The sequence below is a fragment of the Carcharhinus amblyrhynchos genome, chromosome 13 (assembly GCF_965287045.1).
Source record: "Carcharhinus amblyrhynchos chromosome 13, sCarAmb.v2.hapA, whole genome shotgun sequence".
NCBI lineage: Eukaryota > Metazoa > Chordata > Chondrichthyes > Carcharhiniformes > Carcharhinidae > Carcharhinus > Carcharhinus amblyrhynchos.
The window spans coordinates 73,721,375-73,747,152 of NC_137336.1; the positions used below are offsets into that span (position 1 = coordinate 73,721,375).

General features: G+C 43.8%; 1 protein-coding gene across 1 annotated transcript; it reads left to right on the forward strand.

The window, feature by feature from the left end:
- Positions 1-14,604: 14,604 nt before the first annotated feature.
- On the forward strand, positions 14,605-25,015 carry LOC145351343 (putative G-protein coupled receptor 139). Its single transcript, XM_080200962.1, has 2 exons — positions 14,605-14,668; positions 24,111-25,015. The coding sequence occupies exons 1-2, from the start codon at positions 14,605-14,607 to the stop codon at positions 25,013-25,015; spliced, it is 969 nt and encodes a 322-aa protein (XP_080057088.1).
- Positions 25,016-25,778: the final 763 nt, after the last annotated feature.

The following is a 25,778-nucleotide window of genomic DNA, read 5'->3' on the forward strand; positions in this document are numbered from 1 at the left end:
AGAACAACGGAACACATTACCGCGCCTGCGCAGAGTTGTTACTCAGACGTCCGCCTTCAATCCGGCGCAGGCGCACTGCTGCTGGTTCTTCTCATTGCCTTTGGACACTTTCCCATCGCGCGCTGAGCGGGTTGACCGGGTTGAAGTCCAACCAGTAAATCTGATAGTACACCCACAAGCTTTGGGTTTTGTGGCTTCACTATCAAATAAATTGGATGGACTTTAAGCTGATGTTGTAAAACTTATTACTCTTTACCCCAGTCCAACGTCGGCAGCTCCACATCGCGGGTTGCCCGGTCCAGCCACCTACCTGGGAGCCCCGCCGTCCTCTCGCGGCCTGTCACTTTGTAGGCGGGACCTGTGTGTCTGCTGCCTCCTGAACAGCGAGTTCTGCTGGCAGTCATGTCCCTCGCTGCCAATAAGAGCAGCTTCCTGCTGATAAAGGCAAATTACTGCCGATGCTGCAATCGGAAACAGAACATACAATATAGAACAGTACAGCACAAACAGGCCTTTCGGCCCATAGGTTGCGCCGACCACATCTATACCTACCAAGCCATAGAACTATCTGTAACTCCCAATGACATTAGATCCCATATACTCATCCAGGAGTCTTTTAGAAGATCCCAGTGAGTTTGCCTCTACCACCACCGACGGCAGCCGATTCCATTCACTCACCACCCCCTGAGTGAAAGACTTAGCCCTAACATCTCCTCTGTACTTGCTTCCCAGCACCTGTGTCCTCTGGTAGCAACCATTTCAGCCCTGGGAAATAGCCTTTGAGAATCCACCCTATCTATTCCTCTCAACATTTTATAAACCTTTATCAGGTTGCCTCTCAACCTTCGCCTCTCCAGGGATTCGAGTGCCACCCGTCTTTACTAAACAGGTCACACCTGCCCCTAAAGAGGTCCCAATGATCCAGGAACTGGAATCCCTGCCCCCTGCTCCAGTCCCTCAGCCACGCATTCACCCTCCACCTCATTCCATTCCTGCTCTCACTCTCCCGCGGCGCAGGCAGCAATCCTGAGATTACTAACTTCGCGTTCCTCTTTCTCAGCTGTCTACCTAATTCCCCATAATCCCTTTTCATGGCTGCTTCCCTCTTCCTGCCTACATCAGCGGTACCTATATGAACCACAACCTCCGGCTCCTCACCCTCCCCTTTCAGGATGTCTGGGACGCGTCCAGAGACAGCCTGGATCCCAACTCGAGGGAGGCAAACCACCATCCGCGACTCCTGTCTGCGTCTGCAAAAAGGCCTGTCTGATCTCCTCACTATAGAGTCCCCATTAACACTGCCTTTCTGCTCTTTTTCTTACTTTTTTGAAGTACGGGGTCAGGCTCCTCTCCAGAGACCTGGCCACCGCTTCCTCCCCCAGGTGGGTTGTCCCCTCCAGCAGTACTCAGACAGGAGTACTTATTTTGAAGGGGAACATCCACCGGCGTGCTTTCCATCATGTGAGCTTTCCCCTTCCTAACTGTTACCCACTTGCCTTCTTCCCGTTGCCCCGGTGTGATCACTTGCCGGTAGCTCCTGTCAATTACCTCCTCATTCTCTCTAATGAGATGAAGGTCCTCGAACTGTAGTTCCAGTTCTTTAACCTGATCCCTTAGGGACTGCAGCTCCACACACTGAGAACAGATATGGATGTCTGGGAGACCAGGAGCATCCAGGACCTCCCACATATTGCAGAAACAGCAGCAAAATCTCAGCAGGTGTGGCAACATCTGTAGAGAGAGAACACGGCCAACGTTTTGAGTCAGGATTCAAAATGCAGGCTCTATCCTCTCTCTATAGATGTTACCAGACTTGCTGAGATTTTCCAGCATTTTCTGTTTTTCTGCTATCAATACTTGCATGGGCAGAAATTTGTGATTGTCAAAGATCACAAGCCAACATTGTGGCTACTAAAAAAGGACAAAGTGATACCGCTGATAGCATCAGCCCATATCCAGCTGTGTGGGAGTTATTATTGACTGCCTACGACTATCAGTTGGAACACTGGCCAGGGGACCGGGTGGCAAATACAAATGCCTTAAGTAGGCTGTCCTTCGCAGATACCCCACCAATGTTATACAAGTAAAAGAGATGGTAATGACCATGAGTTTTCTGGATACACTTCCTGTGGTCATGCATAATATAAATCTTTGGATGCAAAAACCTGGTCCTCACAAACGTTGAACAACTAGTGTTAATGGGAGAAATGGAAAGACCATTATAAATTAATAACCTTCCCAAATTTAGAAGAAAAATTGAGTAAGATGAATGCAATTGGAAAGGCCTTATGAAAAAGAATGGTGTGGCAAAAAATAGTCTAAAAATGAATCATAGAACCACAGAACCCTACAGTGCAGAAAGAGGCCCTTTGGCCCACCAAGTCTGCGCCGAACACAATCCCACCCAGGCCCTACCCCCATATCCCTACATATTATACCCACTAATCCTTCTAACCTACGCATCCCTAGACACTAAGGGATGAAGTGAGAAATAAATTTTGGGTTGAATGGGTGCAGAGGCAGTAGAAACAACACTGAGAAACAAGAAACCCAGTTCTTAAGGTTGTTGCAATGAACATCCCTAAGAGATAATCGACATTAAGAGATTTAACTAAAATGAATTTGTATAAGAAAAAAGTAAATGCACAAACAATTTCAATTTGTATTCTATTTTGAACTGATCTATCATGGCACAAATCATGCTGAGCCAGGGAATCTGCTATTTTCAATCCACAGGAATGTTATAGAGTGTGATGAAACATTTAACTGTGCTGCAGATATATATTGGAAAAAGATGCATTCCCCACATTCTTGTATGGAAATTATAGCAGTGTGTCTTTAGGACTGTTAGTCATGTATCACCCAACTCAAGGACAGTTTCTTCCCTGCTGCCATCAGACTTTTGAATGGACCTACCTTGCACTGAGTTGATTTTTCTCTACAACCTAGCTATGTCTGTAACACTATATTCTCCATTCTCTCCTTTCCTTCTTTATGAACGGTATGCTTTGTCTGTATAATGTGCAAGAAACTATGCTTTTCACTGCATACTAATAAATGTGACAATAATAAATCAGATCAAAATTGGAGCACAAGCACAGGTTGTCTTAATATGGGGCATGGTAAAACTATGTGAAGGATCTCATGACGTTTTATTACTTTGAAGATGTTATGTAAATGCAAACTATTGTTGTTGTGTCACGAATAAATAAATTAACTTATTAAATTTTATTTTAACAAATGATTCAATTGCCATTGTAAACTAAAAAAAACCAAGATAGCCAATCCTCAATCCACGCTAACACTTTACCCCCAACTCTGTGTACCCTAACCTTCTGCAGCAACCTTTTGTGAGGCACCTTATTGAACGCCTTTTGGAAATCTAAAAACACCACATCCCCCTCTGTCTACCGCACTAGTCACATCTTCATAGAAATCCTGTAAACTCGTCAAACACAACATTCCCTTCATGAATCCATGCTGCATCTGCTTGATCGAACTGTTCTTTTCTAGGTGTCCTGCTATTTTTTCTTTAATGATGCATTTTCCCAACTATGGACGTTAAGCTAACCAGCCTGTAGTTACCCGCCTTTTGTCTGCTACCTTTTTTAAACAGTGGTGTAACAATAGCTATTTTCCAATCCGCCGGCACTTCCCCAGAGTCCAGCGAATTTTGATAAATAACTACTAACACATCTGCTATTACCTCTGCCATTTCTTTCAGTACCCTGGGATGCATTCCATCCAGGCCCAGGGACTTCTCTACTTTCAGTCCCATTAGTCTACCAAGCACCACCTCTTTAGTAACAATATTTGTATTAAGGACCTCATCTCCTGCCAACCCTCTATCTTTAATATTCGATAAGCTATTTGTGTCCTCCACCGTGAAGACCAACACAAAAAACTTATTTAAAGTCTCAGCCATTTCCTCATTTCCCACCATTAAATTCCCCTTCTCGTCCTCCAGTAGACAGTTACAGTGCCAGTACGCAGACCTGCCCACCCAGAAACGAGACGGAACAAATTTGGTCCAAACCAAGTGATAGTCCAAGCACGGCATCTACCGCGAAGCCAACAGAATGCCAGACACTTCTGCCCCTGAAATATAGAGGTGGTTGAGTCTCGAAGCTCTGGCTTCACGTAAGCGAAGGTTCTGGATCGAGGATGGAGATGTCTCCAGATGTCCACCAGGTCGTGAGTCTCAAGCAAGTCCCCCAACTTCATCACCATTGCGATGCACAGGCAGGGGCCGGTGCAGTCCCAAGCCTCGACGGTGCAGTTGAAATCACGCCCCCCCCCCTCCCCCGAGGATGATGCACTCACCCCCTTTGATTGTACGAGATGACTGAACACATTTTCTCGTAGAAAGTCATTTGCTGTGGTTTAGCAGTCGGGGCATAGACATTCAGGAAGTGAATTACCATTCCCCTCTCGTGGACCGTCAAGTGCAGCAATCAGCCAGGCATAGACTCCTTGACCCCCAAGATCTTGGTTGAAAATGTAGGGCCAACAAGATAGCCATTCCACTAGAAGCGAGTGTGAGGGGGCTCATACAGATCACCACCCCACCACCCCCACACCCCATGCCACTCCAGGAGCCATTGGACTTTATCTCCCGGGGTGGTGTCGATTTTTTGCAGAACGCACACCTTATACTTCCCATCCCGGAGGACCGAGAAGTTCTGGAACCTGCGGAGTAGCTCACTGCTGTCGCTGACGTTGAGGCTGACTGTGGTCACCTTCATATCAAAAGCTTAGCGCTGCCATCACCATTCACCATTTAACTCATTGTTTGAGGGAGTGGTGGAGCAAGACGCGCAGGTCTACTTCCCCATGAGCCCAGAGAGGAACCCTTGCAACTGCTCTTTTCTATCTGGGCCCAGCACTGCCCATGAGCTGGCTTGCGTGGACCATGAGCAGATGAGCAGCACCATGTCCAACCAACCGTCGAGGGCCAGTTGCAAACTGTCAGAGCGATCAGAGTGTTCCCCTACAAAAGGCCTGAGCTCCCCTGGGGGGAGGAAGAGCGACTCGGTGGGCACAGGGGAGTCCCTTGCCTCGCTCCATTCCCATCCCCACCACCGAGCAGCTCTGCTCCTCAGGGCAGTCACCCTCCGACTCCGGGTCTCCTGCCGCAGTACGTATGGCAGGCGGCATGAGATGCCAACCAGTCCTAGTTCCTCCTCAATCCCACCCCCAGGATCAACAGAGGAGGGGTTTCCTCTGAGCTCCTCCCTTGCTTCTGAGCCCAAGGTTGCTGGAGTTTCAGTCCCCCGCTCTATTCCAGATGTTGATGCGCTGCGTCAAAGGTTGGGACAAGGGTGGGGAGGGGAGAGGATACTTCCTCACCACCACTGCCCAAGACCCAAATAGCAGGGTGCTGTTGCAGGCCTCCAGTGCCCGAACTCCTCCGGGGGCTAAATTGCACCACATGCTCACATCAGGCCCTGGGGAGTCCCACTTGGGGGTCTGCGGCAGCAGATGTTTCTTTTTTTTTCTTGTTTTTCTTACCCCTGCTCTGGGAGCAAGGCACAAAAACAGGTGGAGGCGGGGTAGGGGTGGTGTAAAAGAGGCGTTGGCGCTACCAGCTCTATGGTAGGGGAGGGAGAGTGGGGGGTCCCACTGATCTTGAGGTCCCCCTCCCCTGGGATGTGGTTCCTTTTCTTGTGGAGCATCCTGCAGATAGGGGATGACCCTCATACTCTTCCCCTCTCCTTCACGCTTTGTCCCTCGGGCTTTCCCTTCCCTTCCCCTGCTTGGGATCACGCACACCCAGACCCAGGAACCCTCGCATTCACAGCACAGGACATTGAGGCATCAACGGGCCCGGCTGATGGTTTGGGAGGGGCGCCGGAGGTATATTCTTTCCCCGAGCTGCCTGTGTGGCCTCCTTTTACGTGGAGGCAATTGGTACTTGGTTGGGTGGGGCCAGGGCTAGTTGCCAGCTGCAGCCACCTTGGGATGGGGGCTATCGGTCTTGGAGGCAGGGTGGTACTTTCTGACATGCCCTACTTCCTTACAAGCATGGCACCGCATGCCGTCCGTGGACCAGAAGAACCGGTATGTCACCCCATTGAAGGGGACATTCAAGCTCTTTTGCAGGTACATCTCCCAGGCCAGGCAGATAAACACATGGCGCTGGAAGGGGTATATGTGCTTGACCGGTTGTTCCCAAAGGCCAAGCGGGAATGGGGTCACCCCGGACATGATCTCCCTCAGTAAATCGCTACATGCAAAGACTTTATTTAAACTGAGGCCATGCCTCTTGCGTTGTGTAAAGGCTATCCGCTTTGTGTGATCATTTCACAAGTCATTGCTTCCGCGTACAACGGCTTTTCACAAGGTTAACGCCACTATCACTTATCGACAAACTGTTAACTACTGAATCCGCTTTTCTGACCGGGTTTCGAATACAGGACGCGTCGGTGGAAGCACTGAAAAGCGAACTACTAGATCAGCAGGAGCAAAATAGCTGAAGTGAGGATTTTTTAAAATATAATTAATTTGAGCACAACGCCACCTCCCGTTCAGAGAGTGAACTCCAGGTGAAAATTGTGGCCAGACGGTCATGAATTGGTCGTGCGGGAGTTCTCCCGGAGCGCAGACAGTCACACAGGATATCAGAGCTGCTCAGAGTATTCAGTAATCCGTATTGTTCGAAGTTCTTAGTCGCCAGTCATTTCAACTCAGCAATTCTATGAAAAAATAATCCGTTGCATCAAATAAACTTTTCTCATTCCCCCCTCTGATTACTTTGTCAATTTTTATCCTGTGGCTCCCGTCTCTTCCATTGGACGCAGGTTATTTTACTTCAGCATTTTGAACAGCTCTAGTAACCCTTCTGTTAGCTTTCTCTGCGTGGATGACAATGCCCCAGCTTCACGTTCCTTTTACATCGCCGAATCCCTGTATTATTCGAATAATAATATAATAATAATATAATAACAATAATAATTCTTCTGCACTATCTCGAAAACCTTTCCATCTTTCCTAAACTGTGTTGTCCACAATGGGTGATAATTTTCGAGTTGGGCTCTGATCAGTCATTCAGAAAGGTTCAGTTCATCTTCCTTGCCTTCATGTTGTTGTCCCGTATCAAGTTTCTAATTCAATGCGGGCTCTGAACTTCGACAGTCGTCTGATTGCCCAACAGCGTGCTCACTGACTGTCACTTTTTCCAACCAGGAAATCAGCTTTCAATGAACTGCAATGAAAAATTAAACCCCTCCCCGTCGGGGAATTGAACCGCGGTCTCCCGCGTGACAGGTGGGGATACTAACTACTATATAACGAGGAGCACATAGTACGTGCTGAGCCAGGAAAGAGATTATTCGTAGATTAAAAAAGGTGCGCACAGTGCTGCAAACAGACTTTAGAATCTAAAATGTGCACAAGGCATCAGAGGCTGGCAGAGACAGAATAAATCCCCTCGCTCTCCCTATCCCCACGCAAAGTACTGGAAACTAACAGATACAGAATGAATTCCACACTCACACAGAAGAGAACATTGACAGGGACAGCATGAATGCCGCGTCCAAAGGCAACTCTGGAGACTAACAAATAAAAATTGCGTTCCCTAATTATAAATTGTAAAGTATCTGTCCGATGCAAAATGACTCGCACAGCCATGGAAACATGAGAGGCCGACTGAAACAGAATGAATCCCGGACATTCATGCATCAGAGACATGAACAGGTTTGAAATACCAATGGTCGACTCCTGCTCCGCTTTTCCTCTGCACGTTGCCCTGTTTCTGACACACTGGCAGTGCACGTGTACAGCAACTGCAGGGAGAGGAATACTGAAAGGATCTCGTTCAGATACACCAGATTGAAGCATCCAGAAAGAGAGAGATTGACAAATGTAGATTAATTCTGAGTCTCTGGTCGCACACGAATCAATCACTAATAATATTATTCAACAACGACTTAATCTAAAACAGTTTTTTTTCTCTGAACGAAAATCAGTCAAAAGTTGGAGTGACAAATACTGTAGAGGGGACAGTTTAAATTATACTACGGCTGATGTTTTATTGATCAAAATGCATCTAGAACCATCATATAAGGAATCGTTGCGTGTTGCAACCTTATCTGATCTGTAAATTTCATTGTTCAGGGGTGTGGCGACATCTGCTGGCCGTGACTGAAAACCGCAGCGGAGCGGCTCAAATTGACATTTATTATGAGAAACAGATTGGGCAGTTGCCTGTTCAAACCTGCTCCACCATTCTTGGCAAGAACACTAGTCAGGATACTCCGTTTCAAACTGAACTGGTAATGCAAAATCAATCCTTCCAGATGACTTATATCTTTGAACACAAGCACACATCACCTTAATATGACGTTTTAAAGTTTCATGTTTAGCAAGATCTCTTCCAACAAGTCTCCAATTTGACGACCTTACACTGAATGTGTTTCAATGAATGTATTTCGGATCATGAAATAATTTGAAACAAACTTCCATAGGTTTTTTTTAAAGATCAACCCGTTTCTCTGTTCCCCATTATGCCCTTTCTTTTCAACCTCTGAACATGGGACTCCTGAACACTTCGAATCTGCTTTCCACATCCAACGTGAAATAGTTTTCTCACATTTTTTACATTACCTACATTCTCTGGTCTAATTAGTCTAGAGAATTCAATTATACCCAGTGAAACAGATTTTGGTCGTAAGACCATATTTTCAGGATAGGTTTCTTGCCTCACTTTAGGTGCAGAAGTGTGAAAACAATGAGAACCAATATTAAACTCAATTCTCTGTGTATGTCCACAAAGGGAAATAGGCACATGTTAAGTCCAAAGTGATGAAATCATAGAATCAGAGGATCCTTACAGTGCAGAAGCAGAAAAAAAATCATGTCTGCACTGATTCTCCGACTGAGCACCTTACCCACACCCTATCCCTGTCACCCTACGTATTGACGTGGAGATGCCGGCGTTGGACTGGGGTAAACACAGTAAGAAGTCTGACAACACCAGGTTTAAGTCCAACCGATTTATTTGAGAGTAAACTCACAAGCTTTCGAGCTTTCCCTCTTCGTCAGGTGAATGGAGAGTACTGGCCTCAGGCAGAGCATATAACAGCACAGACAGTTTACAGATTACTGATTAGAATGCGAATCTTTACACCTAAACTGCTATTCAAGTCTTAAAGTGGCCAACAATGTGAGTGAAAGGAGCATTGAGCACAGGTTAAAGAGATTTGTATTTGCCATGCTAATCTACAAATCTCCGGAAACTAAAGGGCGAAGAATTATGGACAATCAATCGAACCTGCACACCGTAGAATTATGAAAGGGAACTGGGGCACCCAGAGGAAACCCGCGCATAAACAGGGGAACACGCCACAAAAAAACATTTACACAAGGCCAGAATTGAACATGGGCCCCTGGAGCTGTGAGGCAGAGGCCAACCAAACAAATTCCGATCTGTTTTCAACTGAGATAAGCTTCCAGACATTCTGGCATAAAAGTCAACATTAAATGTATTATCCGTGTCCACTGAGGTATCGTTGGTAGGGAGGGATTGTCTTCACGAATACAGGGAATACAACTTTGGAATTTTCCATGTCTTCCGTTCAAAAAAAAAACTATATTTATGTGGACCGTGATAACTATTCAGTTGTAAAATTCCGATCAAGGGGCAGAAGATTTCAACATTCTTTTTACTTTTCGCCCCTTCATGGAAAGTGACTTACCTACGCCCAAATCATTGCTCAGATATGGAATGAAACATGAATGCTCAGGTGATCATCGATTGAGTGAAATCTCATGTTGACACCCCCTCCCCCCCGCCTTCCCACCGCCTTCCGCTTTCTTTACCCAATTAATACCAGTTTGAACTTTTACCTTGCCACACTAAGCCCGGAATCATACTGGTTGGAACGTTCTTCACCTAACAGTGCTCAGGCAAGACCTATAGTTATGCCAGTAAAGAGGTCTTTAAATCGGGGGTGGGCGGGGGGTGGGGAGGCCGTAATAATTTATGCAAAGACAACAACGCAGCAAAGGAAGAGAGAAATGAGAGAAATAATAACAATTGCGTCAGAGAAAGGGACAAACAACACAAAACTAACACTATACCAGCAGATAGCGTTAGATTAAAAAAAAGTGAAGACAGACGAAAATCTCTGTAACTGAATGTGCGTAAGATTCGTAATAATACATTTGAAGTGAAAACACAAACGTAAATAAAATCTTACAAGCTAATCATCATCGTGGAGACATGGTCACAGCATGGTAACCTCTTGAACCTGAATATTAATGGATAAAATATTTCACAAATTGAAGAAACATAACCGTTGCTTCTGCCAAGCATTCATAGAACCTCTACAGTTGGAAGGCAGCCAAGCGGCCCATGGAGGCTGCACCAGCCATAATCCTACCTAGGCCCTATTTCTGCAACCCCACATATTTACCTTGCCAATCCACTTTCAAAGGAAGTGAAACTCTGGTCCCTTTGATTGGGAGCCTGATGCTCTAGATCTTAAACTTCCAAAGTCTTGTTTCATCATTGTTCATGTTGTTGTCTTCAATATCTTATAAAATGGCATCAGACTTCCTGTTTTGCATTTGGCGACGGTGCAGAGGGACCTCGGGGTCCTTGTGCATGGGTCGCAAAAACCCAGCTTGCAGGTGCAGCAGGTGGTCAGGAAGGCAAATGGGATGCTGGCCTTCATAGCGAGGAGGATTGAATATAAAAGTAGGGAGGTCTTGCTGCAGCTGTATAGGGCATTGGTGAGGCCGCAGCTGGAGTACTGTGTGCAGTTTTGGGCGCCGCACCTGCGCAAAGATATTTTGGCCTTGGAGGGAGTGCAGAGGAGGTTTACTAGGCTGATACCGGAGTTGAGGGGGTTGAACTATGAGGAGAGGCTGAATAAACTGGGTTTGTACTCGTTAGAGTTTAGAAGAATGAGGGGAGATCTCATTGAGACGTATAAGATGATGAATGGGATGGATAGGATAGAGGTGGAGAGACTCTTCCCGCTCAAAAAAGACACTAGGACTAGGGGGCACAGCCTCAAGATAAAAGGGGGGCGGTTTAGAACGGAGCTGAGGAGGAACTTCTTCACTCAAAGGGTGGTGAATCTCTGGAATTCTCTGCCCGTTGAAGTGGTGGAGGCTGCCTCGCTAAATATTTTTAAGACGCGGGTTGATGGGTTTTTGATAGGAGAGGGGATTAAGGGTTATGGGGAGAAAGCGGGAAAGTGGAACTGAGCAGCGACAGATCAGTCATGATCTTATTGAATGGCGGGGCAGGCTCAAAGGGCTAGATGGCCTACTCCTGCTCCTATTTATTATGTTCTTATTAGAAGAAGTCAGCTTTTATCAGTCGTTTTTCATTGTTTCATGGAAACTGAACAATCTTGACGAAATGCAATACCTTCATGGGCACTGAAGCCCTAGATTATCAGATTTAATGTTGCGATGAGCTAATGACTGAGCTATCCGAGCCTAGATCTCTGTCCGTGTGAAGTTTGCACGTTCTTCCTGTGTCTGCGTGGGTTTTCTCTGGGTTCTACTGTTTTCTCCTTCAGTCTGAAAGACATGCTGGTTACCAGGACTCAATCTATTGTGTGGTGATAGTGGACTTTCACAGTAACTTCATTGCAGTGTTAGTGCAAGCCTTATGTGGCTAATAAATAAACTCTACTTTTGCGAGAGTGACATTCGGTGTCTGATAAGAAGCACCGTACTGGCTTTTCGTTTGCATTTTCTTTTTTGGAAGCTCACCCTTTATGGAGGGACCTGCGATCTCCCTTTGTCTTCATTTCACAAACATTCAAACTCGCATCAAGGATTTGCTCAGTGATAAAGTGGTGAGGTGCAGGAGCTGTAAGAAAGTATGTTGTCCGCAAAATTTCTACATTTCCTGTCACTTTGTTTTCTTGTCTATTAATCTTGTGAATGCCCAGCAATTCATAAAACGCTGCTTCTTCAGAGACAAAATATTGTGCCAGTCGGCATTTTATTGGAAACTTGTTGTATCTTTAATCCGGTAGCTGAAACTTTGCTACGTAACTGCTTAACTTTTTAATTGAAACTAATTACGATACGCATTTCATCAGAGTTTACTTACTTCTGACCGAAGAAAATGCGACTTTTAATGAATCAGTCTAAACCAGACGCGGGTTTATCATGTAAAATTATCCTGTAAAATTGCAATCAGTGAAGTTGTTGCGATACTTGGATGTATTCTGAACTGCTAGAACGCCATGAATGTTTTTCAGGAGGATATAAACAGGTTGATGGAATAGGCAGACACGTAAAAACAATTCAATATCAGGAGAATTTGGGAGAAAAGCCAGGGGAGAATACGAATGTGGCATGCAAGACCAAAAAAAAGGATATGGGGTAGCAAGGGAATGAAAATAGCAATGGATCCGTTCGGGGAATGATATTGAGGAAGATGCAGAAGCATGGTGGTTTTGGGTGGGAAGGGAAGTAATGAAGAATGGAGAAAGGTTGGTCGTCTAAGGAAAATTTGTTGGGAGTGAGGAAGGAAGTGGGCATATTTTAAGCATTTTCCCCATGTTACTAGTTGGGTGGAATGTTGTTAAAAAGCCTACAGGACAAGGTACTTATATCTAATAACTAAGAACTACTGCTAAGCAAAAGCCCCTGGTGCATCGTTAAACTTCATCATTTGCTGAATAAATAAAAGTTCAAGCAGATCAGTGCAACATATTGTTTTCGCTGGAGCTAACTTCCTCTTATATAAAAAAAGGTAATATGGGTATGGAATTGATGTCGAAATTCCGAACACATTTTGAAAACAGAAATAATCAGTAGTTTAGAAACATCAGCGCAGAGAGAAACAGAATGGTAATCACACTGGTCCCATTGTTAAACACGGAAAGATGGTCTGAACTGTTTATGTCCTTTTTTTCGATTCAAAACGCTGTGTTTTGAAATCAATAGGTGGAATGTAAAGAGGGGCCCTTTTCGTATCAGCCGCTTTGTTGTTCTGCACACTCGGTGCCCGAGACATTCTGCCTCAAATGCGAGTAACTTCAATCTCCACATCTAAGGAAGGACATACTTCACTTAAAGAGGATGCAATGAAGACTCAATAGATTGACTCCTGGTAAGATGTTACTATTCCGTGAGGAGAGATTAAGTAACATTGAGCATTATGACCTGGAAGTTAAGAGTGAGAGAATATCTGATTGAAAATTGTACAATCCTTGGACTGTTTGACAGTGTAAATGCTTATTCTCGCTTGACCCTAGCTGGAGAGTTCAGGGCACAGGATGAAAGTCTCAGTATTTGGGGATGGCAAAGGAGGCGAAGAGAAATTTCTTCACCCTGATGAATGCAAACATTTGGAATTCTCTTTGTCAAGGACTGTGAATGTCCAGACGTTGAGTAGGTTCAAGACTGAGTGCGATAGATGTTTAGTCACTCACGGAAATTCGGAGTGTTTGAAAATGGGGCACGTAAATAAATTTGAGATAGATAAACCATGATCCTATTGAATGGCAGAAGATGGTCAAAGGACTGGGCGACACCATAATGCCCCTAAACCATACAAAGATAAGAAGAGGAGAAACGCATTTTTATTTTAATTACTCCAGCATTGACACAAAACATTATTTCTTCTCTTTATCTGTTTAGGTCAGTATGAGATTACCTATTATTGTAAGACATTAGATTCCCCTCATGACTGATGTGAGACCACTGTTGGCTTCAGCTGACATGTTACGTTGGCTTGTTTCATTAGTTTCGGTTGGTCTTGCACTCGAATGTGAGATGCCATGCTTGCACCAGAATTAGCATTGTACAATGGATCATCAGTTGGAGGATATGAATCAGTTGCATGGTCTGGACCATTTGGAGGGTTTATGTCGGGTAAAGGATCTGTGTCAGTTTGAGGTTCTGCAATTATCGAAGGTTCTGCACCAGTAGGACCACTTGTATTGATTGGAACGTCTCTTTGAGTTTGTGGAGCTATATTTGTTGACACAATGTTGATGATTCAATACTGCATATTGTTTTAACATGGTGTAAGGTGTTGTATTTATTTCAAGTGCTGTATCGGTTCGATATGATTATTCGTTTCATTCGTGGAATCTGTATGTGTCTTGATTTTTTTTAGAACCTTTATTAACTGAATACTGCAATCCACCTTAACAATGATCGCTCTCTGATCATTAACTGAATTTCCAAGTAAAGAGCACAAATAGATCCAAGAGGACAGTCGTGCAGTGGTCCCTTGTCATTGGGAATTTACATACTGAATGGTCACAGACCAAGTGAAGGCAATCACTGGCACAAAATGTGATCTAATGTCGAGACTGATCGTGGTTTGAGTGACAGCACCATTTCGGAGAGAACACAACTGCTCAATTTATTCATCAATTACTGTAAAAACAACTGCCAGTCTTTGGAATTTGCCCAGTCAACGTCAGCATTCACAGAAGGGAATTAACAAGCTGTCAGCGTCTGATTGTTCATAAACATTTTCTCTAACTGAATGATGTTGCAATCTCATCATCCCAATGTGGTCCCACAGGCTATAAAAGGTAATCTCCGGGAATGCATCATTTCAGAGTTTTGTGCCATGATTGTCTACAACAGCCAGCGACACATCGCTTTGCACTAAACATGCTTCCAATTTATATGGCAGAGAAAATATTCTACATGATCGTTGCTCCAATTGGTGTTCCTAGTAAGTGAATATAACTATTGAACTCGTTTAAATAACCGGGTAAGATGTTCTCTGGTCTCATTTTCAAATTCGCAATGTTACATGCTGATCTAGTTGTCTCAGATATGCAATCACCAAATAATTGATAAAATTTATGAAGCAGGAAATTTGCCTTTGTAACAAAATGTTTAGTTTAGTTAAAGTTTATCTTTTAATCGCAAGTCAGGCTTACTTTAATGCTGAAATAAATGTGAAATGTGTTCATCTAAATAAATAATTCAGTTTACGTCTCATGGCCACTTTTTTTTTCAAATAATTAATTCCAACAACGAAGTGTTTCACTTTTGAAGTCCAGGAGACATTTGCCATGATAGAATTTTAATGAGTGTGGTAACAAAATTCTGGCCCATTAACCATATATTACTGGGAGGATCTGTCAGTGCTGAATGTGTTAAGCATGGATTACTAACCATTTTGGAAAACTGACCACTGTAACAATATGTGACTGGAAGTATCTGCCAATGTAAAATTGAACGATTGAGTGCTACTAACAGAATGAAATATCTGATCCTTGTAAACATGTAGAATTAGAATTTTCTGTCAGTGTAATATTATACTACCTGTAGGTCAGGAGTCAAATTGGGATATTTTGAATCAATTTTGAAATTATATTTTTAGAAGGTAATCTCTCTTTTTCATGGAAGCAGCAGTACTTCACTAATCGATTAAATGAATAGTAGAATGTATTTGATGTTTGCTGGAATTTTTAGGTAAGGATCACATAATGTGAGACGCTTGGATATTTCTCTGTTTTCTATTAAGGCACTCCAATAGAAACAAAAATAATCTCTTCCCTGACATGTAAACAATCAGGCAGAAGTGTTGCAGTATTGCAATTCATTTTGCTCTTTTCCTTTTGCTTCCAGCCCTCTAGAAATGATCGACAATGTTTTGTTTAGATTTTGTACGCCTTGTTAAATTGTGTTGACTGCTGTCCTAAATTATCCCGTGCTGAACGCGGAAACTCAATAAGCCCACGCAGACACTTATTTTCTCAGGAGTGTTTGCGAAATTTGTTGTTGTCATCAAAACGCGGCAGCTGAAGCTTAGCTTTGTGCAATATATTTCCCACTGAAATATCCAACGTGTCTACGCATTATTACGAATAAGTTATCCATTGTTTTCGATTCATCCTGATTTCAGCGTGATGAAAAGGATCTATCTGTACATTTTAGAATTTTCTTCTTTCTACCCTATTGATCATATAAATCGCATATGACAATAATCCCCGCACAAATTATGGAATGCCATTTTGCACTTTCCAGCAATCTGTTTTAAAGCCTTTTAAGATTTACCCCCAGTATTCCGTCTTGCTGTCCATTCTGCCTTTGCCTTAGTCTTCTCTTGATTTCAGATCCGTCATGAGTTTATTGTATAAATTCCAGAAGGCCTTTAAAAATCAAAGTGTTTGGCAACAATTTTAACGCAATAGACCTCATTGATTTCATCTGCCATTTCTTAAATTTGTTCAAATAATTCAATAAAGTTGATCAAGCATGAAATTGCTTTTGGACTTTACACTGGCATTTAGGTCCTTTTTTCAGATTTGTCTCTTCCTTCGTCAGCCTCTGAATCTCTGTACTCTAGTTCATTCTATCCCGACTGTCCCACAAGAGAGATATCCTCTCTGAGTTAGGGGTGTGCTCCAGAAATCTATTTCCATTCTTACCCATGTGAGCCTTTCTCTCGCATGTGCATGAGCCCGTTAAATCCCAGCTTTAAATAGCAATGGAGAGTATTTCGGTTCGCAGACACCAAAGGGCCATTTCCCCTTTACCAACTCGTGTTGAGGTATTCCGAGTTTGAATGTATCCCTTTAATTTCCTTCAATGTTGATTTCTGCTGAAAATCGCCTCTTCTTCAGCAGGGCCGTCTTGGAAATTTAAACCCTCTTTGGTTCCTCGTCCTGATTTCTGCACATGGACTTTTGAAATGTACAAAACTGTTGGGTTCGGGTGTAACCATCTGCATGTTACACACTCAAGAAGTTGCCCCACTGAATGACAGAGAGTCTTTAGCTGTGCCAGAGCTGCTGTCTTTGATTAGAATACATGCAACTCTCCTGGATAGTTTTTGCAGGGCATGGTGACAATTGCTTATTCCAATCGTTCTTAGGTTTATGTGTACATTGCTAATGCGGTGGCGCCGGTTCCTCCTTTTGCTTTATATTAAACACTTCAGAAGCATTGCTTTTAATTTGCAAGATCTCTTCGCCATGCTCTTCTCTGACACTTCCCTTCGGCGAAGTATTGACATGCATTTCACAGAATTCATTTCCACCAATGCCTAATATAAGTTGACTGACGCCTGAAAATCCCGTGATTATCCTTCCTGTTCCTCCGCTACATGGAAAGACTCTATTTCAATTTCTCCTTGTTGCTCCAGCTCCATACCATTTGTTCCTGTGAAGCAATTTTCAGATCAATGCTTCTGAAACTTTTGCTCATCTCAGATTTCCCTCCATCTTGAGTATCATACCTGATCTTTTTTTTCGCCCAAGTGGCTCTGTTGCAACTTCCACATTTTCTCTTCCGTGGGAAACATTCTGTGGTTACTTATACTCCACCATCTCCTACACGGATTATTTCCCAAACATCCCAACACATTCATCTAAGTCCAACGTCAACCTTTTTTTTTCTTGCTTCATCGCCCATCTCACTGGCCATCCTGGTATCTTGAGCGGAGTCTATGTTGAAGCCTGTCTGAGTCTGAGTGGACCTAACATCATGAGAACTTCATGCTGAGGTGTTCGACGAGGGGGAGCGGGTTGGATGTGGGTGGGACCCTGAGACGGATGTGTTATATATGATACTTTCGAACCGCATTAAATTATCTAGGATCAATTAATGGAGTTAGCCAGATATTTAAACACGCATTTTCTCAACATATTTCCCAACTCAAGGTCGATTCTTTGATCTTCAGGCCGACTAAATATTTGATTGAGTATGCATTCTTCAATTATGGCACATTCAATCTCAACTCAGTTAATCAGTCATTTATGTCATCTGTGGATTAATTTAGAATATAATAAGGGTTAACCAAGTGGTCTATTGTCCAACTGGATGAACAAAGTTACATTTTTATATTCTTACCGAATTACAATTAAGATAATGTCAACTTAAATATTTAATTAAAAGTTTGAATTCATTCTACTATCTAGCCCTGGATGAAGGTACAATGCCTCGTGCTCTCAAATTCGTCCAACACACGTGACGTCTGCTCATTTTAACCTTTTTCTGCAAGTAGAGGAAATAGACCTCTGTTGCTTCTGTACCACATTCAGGGGACATTCCAGGTGAAAAGGTGATTTGCCTGAAAGCATTAGAATTCTGTAACGAGATTGCTTGGTTCCCATCGAATATCTTGTACATTCGGAAAGGACTGTACACATTTTCAATTCAGAATGCAACTGAGGCTGAATTTTCAATCACATCTTTGATATCTCCAATTGTGCTCTCTCTGCCATCAATCTGCTATGTTATTCTCCTGAGACTCAAGCAACAATAACACTGCCTTCAATAATTAAATATTTTATTGCCTGTCCCAATTAAGCCTGTGGTTAAAAGATGGAAACAATAAATATCTTCTTCATTTTCCAAGTGAGCCTGTGCTCCTAATTGTAGGAGGCGGGGCGGGGGGGGGGGGGGGAGGCGGTGGAGGTGGCGTCCATTAGATGTCTCTGGCAACGGAAGGAATTTGGTTTTGATTTGATTTATTTGACTGGCAAAATTACACAGAAGTCTGAGGACACATACCACAGACTTAAATACAGCTCCTTCCCTGCTGCCATCAGACTTATGACTGGGACTACCTTACGTTAAGTTGCTCTTGCTCTACAAACTAGCTATGACTGTAACATTATGTTCTGCACCCTTTCCATTCCTTCTTTATGAAAGTTATGCTTTGCCTATAGCATGCAAGAAACAATGCTTTGCACAGTATGCCAATACATCAGAGATATGATTCTGAATTGGCTCTGAACATAGGGACGGGATGGGATGGCCTGGCCTTGGAAGGCCTCATTCTGGCCAAAATCCATTTTCAGGGAGTGTACGTTTCTGTTAGCATCTGAGCCAGAAATAGTTCTGCTTCTTGGAATGAAAAAATATGTATTTGGACAGTTCTCAATTCCAGACAAGCTCCAGTCGCATAATTTTCAGACATTGGAAATGAATATATCATGGAAAAAAGCTGAAGCTGCAATTACTGTGATCTTGCAGCTAGAAGCTTCAGGACAAGCACCATCTAGAGCTAATCTTGTGGAGGGTTGGAATCCAGGTTTGGTATATTCCTGGGAACAATATGCCCCGGGGACATTCCAAACGTGGGAAGCTTCCGATCGTTGGTTGGAGGTGCTAATGTTGGAGAATTCCAATAATCATTGAATAAGTCCAACCACACCAGTTGTGTGTCAGAGTCCAATTACCAATGGCCTCCAATATTTGGTCTGGGGTGAGGTGAGGTTTCCAGCGTCAATCCTGTGTGATTTTGTTTGGGTTGCAGAATTTGATTGGCAAAGCTGTCCATCAGAGCTAAACAACAGATGATAACAGAGACTCTCAGCCTCGTTAAAATACTCTCACAGACACATATTGCCAATCCATTTCATTGGAATTGATTGAACTATATACCAAGTGTGTTAAGCCTGGAATTTGGCAACTTGGAGGTGGATTAGGATCATGGCTAAGATTGTTTCATGTCACCCTCTGCCCCAGTTTGTGTTGCTAAATCATGTCCCTGCTGTTTGCGTCAAAGTGAGGAGTCTCTCAACACCAGGTTAAAGTCCATCAGGTTTATTTGGTAGCACAAGCTTTCAGAGTGCTGCTGCTTCCTCAGATGAGTGAAGAGTTGCGTTTACAAACAGGGCAGACATAGACACAGACTCAATTTATACAATAATTGTTGGAATGCGAGTCTTTTGCACATAATCAGGTCTTTATAGCGATAGACAATATGTGTGGAGAAATGGTTAAACACAGGTTAAAGAGGTGTGAATTGTCTCCAGCCAGGACAGTTATGCGATTTTGCAAACTCAGGCAAGTGGTGGGGTTTACAGATAGTGTGACATGAACCCAAGATCCCGGTTGAGGCTGTCCTCATGTGTGTGGAACTTGGCTATCAGTTTTTACTTGGCGATTCTGTGTTGTGTGTCGTGAAGTCTGCCTTGGAGGAAGCTTATCCGAAGATCAGAGGCTGAATGCCCGTGACAACTGAAGTGTTTCCCGACAGGAAGAAAACACTACTGCCTGGTGACTGTCGTGTGGTGTTTGTTTATCCAATGTCATACCGTCTGCATGGTCTCTCGAATGTACCATGCCTTGGGACATCTTTTCCTGCAATGTTTCAGGTAGACAACATTGGCCGAGTTGCAAGAGTATGTACGGTGTATCTGCTGGATGGTGTTCTCACGTGAGATGATAACATCTGTGTTGATGGCATCTTGCAGTGGCTGCTATGGAAGTTGTATCATGGTCACTGTTCTCCTGAAGGCTGGGTCATTTGCTGTGGACTGTTTGAGGTTGTACAGTTGTTTGAAGTCAAGAAGTGGGGGTGTGGTGATGGTCTTGGTGAGATGTTTGTCTTCATCGATGACATGTTGAAGGCCCACAAAGATGTTGTAGCTTCTCCGCTCCGGGGAAGTACTGGACAACGGAGGGTACTCTGTCCGCTGTGTCCCATGTTCGTCTTCTGAGGATGTCAGCACGGTTTCTCACTGTGGTGCGTTGGAACTGTCGATTGACCAACGTTGTCTAACTGATACACTGTAGGAAAGGATGTCCCGAGATGTGGTACAGTGGCAACAGCAAGGAGATGCTACGACAACAGATGAGTGAACACTGCTGGACAATCACCAGACAGGAGTGCTCTTTTTCAGGAGTCATGGGCATTCAGCCTCTTATCTTCGGATGAGCTTTCTCCATGGTGGCCTCCATAACACATAACAATGCAGAATCGGTGAGCGAAAACTGATAGCCAAGTTCCGTACACATGAGGATGGCCTCAACCGGGATCTTGGGTTCATGTCACACTGTCTATAACCCCCACGACTTGCCTGGGCTTGTAAAATCTTACTCACTGTCCTGGCTAGAGTCAATTCACATCTCTTTAAGCAGTGTTTAATCATCTGTCCACTCACGTTGTCTATACCTGTAAAGACTTGGTTGCCCAAAAAGACTTGCATTCCAACCATTATCTTGCAAACTGAGCCTGTGCTATGTATGCCCTGTTTGTGAACACAACTCTTCACTCACCTGAGGAAGGAGCAACACTCCAAAAGCTTATGCTACCAAATAAACCTGTTGGACTTTAAGCTGGGGTTGAGCGTGTTGCTGCTATGCTTACCCCAATCCAACACTAGCATCTCCAAACCATGGTTAACATTGACACCTCAAACTGCTGGCTCCAAGTGGAAAGGATCTCCAAGAAGATTGTGTATATCGACAGAGACATCAAGTTTCTGCAAAGATGCAAGAAAGCAGACAAGATACTGAAAGGACTACAGAATCTGAAACCACTTATGTCAAGCTATAACAGTGATAATGCTGAGAGACTTTCTCATCGCACCTCTCTCACATTCCTCAACCACCTCATACACCAACTGTACAGCAGATGGCACATCCTGGAAACCAAGATAGTGTCCATATTCTCAACTTATGCTCAGGATGCAGATCAGCTGTGAAATTCTGCCAAGCAGATGAGACAAAGGAACTGTGCCATCTACATGGAGACTGGAGAAACTCGGCATCACCACCAGGAGCAACCAAGCCTCCCAGTTACCACGGTAGAAAACAGTACCACGACAGTGAAGTCTATTGTCAAGTTGTCAGACTGCACATTTCGACCAGACGAAATCAAATTTCTCAGCCGAGGGCTCAATTTTTGCCACACCGCCAAAATGGAGCCCATCAGTCTGCAGTGGACACAGAGGAATTCATCAGGAGAATGAGGCTGTGGGAGTTCTTCCACAAACTCAAAGAGGCCAACAGCGGACAAAATGAGACAGCCAATGAATTGGAACAGTGTACCGAGAGATCTATGGTGCAACAATCAAAGAGGGAAGAGTCGCATTCACCTCCTCCAGAAGGCCGCTGCCCTTGACATGCATGTCGAAGCTGTCAGGAGGTGCGTCAATGCCAGATTCATCAGCCACGTTCATAATGCAACGCCGAACATCACCCAAGCATAACACAATACCATCCGTACTCTCAAGGCCAACCACAACTTTGTCATCAAACTAGCAGACAAAGGAGGGGCCACTGAAATGCTGAACAGAACGGATTGCTGTAAATAAGTGTACGGATAACTGAACAACAAGGAACTCTACAGACAGTTACTCGCAGTTCCGACCAAGAACACACCCGTCAACTCAATAGACTGATCAATACCTTTGACTTGGACCTTAGAGCACCATCCGTGCCCTCATCCCACGTACTTACAGTGTTGGAGATCTCTGCTACCTCTCAAAGATACACAAGGCCAACACACACCGGCCGACCCATCATATCAGGCAATGGGACCCTGTGTGAGAACTTCACTGGCTACGTTGAGGGCATCCTGAAGCCCATTGTACAAAAATAAAAGCTTCTGTCCCGACATTGCGGACATCCTATAGAAACACAGCACACATGGAGTAGTTGAACTAGGAGCACTCCTTGTCACAATGCATGTTTTGGCACTCTACGCCAGCGTCCCCCACGAAGACACCATTGCTGCAACTGCCGCAGTACTCAACACCAACAATGCCAATCTCCAGTTGCAATTACACAACTCATCCTCTTCTTCGTGGGCCACAACGTTTTCACCTTCAACAGCCAGTTCTTCATCCAGTCACAAGGGACAACCATTGGGACCCAATTCATATCTTAATATGTGAACATCTTCATGCACAGGTTCGAACAAGACCTCTTAATCGCACAGAACCTTCAACCGACACTGTACACTGAACACATCAATGACATTTCTTCCTTTGGACTCATGGCAAACAATCACTGAAACAACTATATGATGACAGCAACAAGTTCCATCCCACATCAGACTCACCATGGACTACTCTCCAGCATCACTTGCATTCGTGGACATACGCACCTCGATTAAGGATGGTCACCTCAGCACTTCTCTATACCACAAGCCCATGGATAACCTCATGATGCTCCACTTCTCCAGCTTCCACCCTAAACACGTTAAAGAAGCCACCCCCAAAGGACAAACCCTCCGTATACACAGGATCTGCTCAGATGAGGAGGATCACAACAGACAACAAAAGCCACTGAAAGACACCCTCATAAGTACATGGCACTCAACTCATTGATCGACAAGCCAAAGTGAAAAACTGCAGCGACCTCCTCAGAAGACAAACACGGGGTATGGTGGACAGAGTACGCTTCATCATCCAGTACCTCCTTGGATCAGAGAAGCTATGACATCTTCTCCAGAGCCTTCAACATTTCATTGATGAAGTTCAACATCTCATCAAGGCCAGCCCCACACCCCCACTTCTTGTCTTCAAACAACTGCACAACTTTAAGCAGACCATTGTCCGCAGCAAACTACAGCCTGCAGGAGAACAGTGACCACAACACCACACAACCCTGTCTCAGCAACCTCTGCAAGATGTGCCGGATCATCAACATGGATGCCATCATCTCACATGATAAAACCATCCACCAGGTACTCTATGTATTCTTGTGACTCTGCCAATGTTGTCTGTGTTTCCTGACACGCTGCACGAAAAGATATCCCAAGGCATGGTGTATTAGCGGGGCCATGCAGATGCTATGACAACGGATGAAAGAATACCATTCAACATCACCAGGCCAGAACATTCTCTTCCTGTGGGAGAATACTTCAGCAGTCACGGGCATTCAGCCTCTGGTCTTCAGGTAAACGTTCTTCAAAACAGCCTTCCTGACACAAGACAATGTAAAATTGCCGAGTGAAACTGAGAGCTAAGTTCTGTACATATAAGGAAGGCCTCAAGCATATCTTAGGTTCATGTCACACTATCTATACCCCACGACTTGCCTGGGCTTGTAAAATCTCACTAAGTATCCTGGCTGAAGACAATTCACACATCTTTAACTTGTGCTTAAGCCTCTCTCCATCACATTGTCTGTACCTGTAAAGACTTGGTTACCTGAAAAAAAAACTATTATTTTGTAAGTTGAGTCTGTGTCTATATATGCCCTGTTTGAGGACACAACTCTTCAAGTACCTGAGGAAAAAAACAACAACATTCCAAAAGCTTGTGCTACCAAATAAACCTGTTGGGATTTAAGCTGGTGCTGATAGACTTCTTATTGTGTTTACCCCAGTCCAACGCCGGCATCTCCACCTATATTTGTGTCAGACACAGAAAGTGTTTGTTTTCTAATTAATCGTCCTTTCTCTATTTTCTGTCTTACAGTCAATTTGCTGGCAATTGTAATCTTGTCCCGTGGAAAGTGTGGACTTTCCAGCTGCACCACTTGCTACCTTGTAGCTATGGCAACGGCCGATCTACTGGTCATTATTACGCAGGCCATTCTAAATAAAATCAGTTACTATTACTTCCCAGTGTGTTTCTTGGACATCACCCCTGTGTGTGGAATTAACGCAGTCCTTGTTCCTGTAGCCACAGACTGTTCCGTTTGGTTCACCGTCACTTTCTCCTTTGATCGATTTGTGGCCATTTGTTGCCCGAAGCTGAAAACAAAATATTGCACCAAGAAAACTGCAACTTTGGTTCTTACAATAACAGGTATCTTTCTCGTTTCAAAGAACATCCCTAACTACTTTACGAATGAACCTGGAGTGATAATCGACAATGTGCCTTGGGGATGTAAACAAAAGCCAACTACTTTTACTGATCCAAGGTGGGTTGGATATAATTGGTTCCATAAGGTTTTAATGCCTTTCCTCCCATTTATTTTAATTATTTTGCTCAATGTTTTGACAGTCAGGCATATTTTAGTGGCCAGTCAAGTTCGTAAGGGGTTGAGGGGTCAGAATAAGGGGGAAAATCACACTGACCCTGAGATGGAGAGCAGAAAGAAGTCTATGGTATTACTCTTTGCCATATCCGGCAGCTTCATTCTTTTGTGGTTAGTGTTTGTGGTAATTTTTTTATATTACACCATTAAAGGTTTAGTTTATCTCACATATTTTGAATTTACAATTCAACAAGTTGGATTTTTACTTGTGGATATAAATTGCTGCACAAACACATTTATTTATCTGGTGACTCAGTCGAAGTTCAGAGAACAGGTCAGAAAGGCAGTGGCATACCCGGTATCTTTAATTATTAAATTAATGAATAAACAAAACAACTGAGAAGAACCCAGATGATTCTTTGAGTGTTTGCAGCCAACGATTTGAATAATTATCTGCAATCTACCAAAAGCTATAAAACAAAGAGAAGGGCTTCATCAGACAAGGGGTGATGGTGAAGATGTGAAGTATAAACAATCAAGGACCACTGCCTTTGACTCATAGCAACATCAGCCACTGAGAAGGAGCGTTATCCAGTGAGAGACGCTGGCCACATCCAATCAGGTATCTTCTACCTACAAGGATTACAGCCAGTTTGAGCTGTGCAGACACTGGCTCAAAACTGCCTCAGCAATTGCGACCTCAGCCAATGACTGCAGCCATATGAGTCAACCAAAGACTCTCTCAATAAACAGGAGTGCGCTCAACCAGTCAGGAAGAACCAAAAGTTGCTCAATAGCATCACTAATCAGTCAGGGAGCAAAGATAAGAATAAACAAACATGTATAGTCTCTTTGGCCTGTAGAGTCTGTTCTGACATAGAATTTGATTGTTACTGATCATCAACTTCAATGCCGGGTTTCCGTAATATTTTTATATTCATTGATGTCTTTGTCCTCCATAAATCCATCGGATTCAGTCGTGAGCAGGTTCAGTTAGAAAATTTAAAAAAAACTACCAGAATCTGAGTGAACAAATTCCTGCTCTTGTCATTCTGAAATGACTTTCCCCTTTCTCTGAGAATATATCTTCAGCTTTTAGATTCATCAGCCAGCGTAAATATCTATACACACCCTGTACGAATTCTGAAAGTGTTGGCATTCGC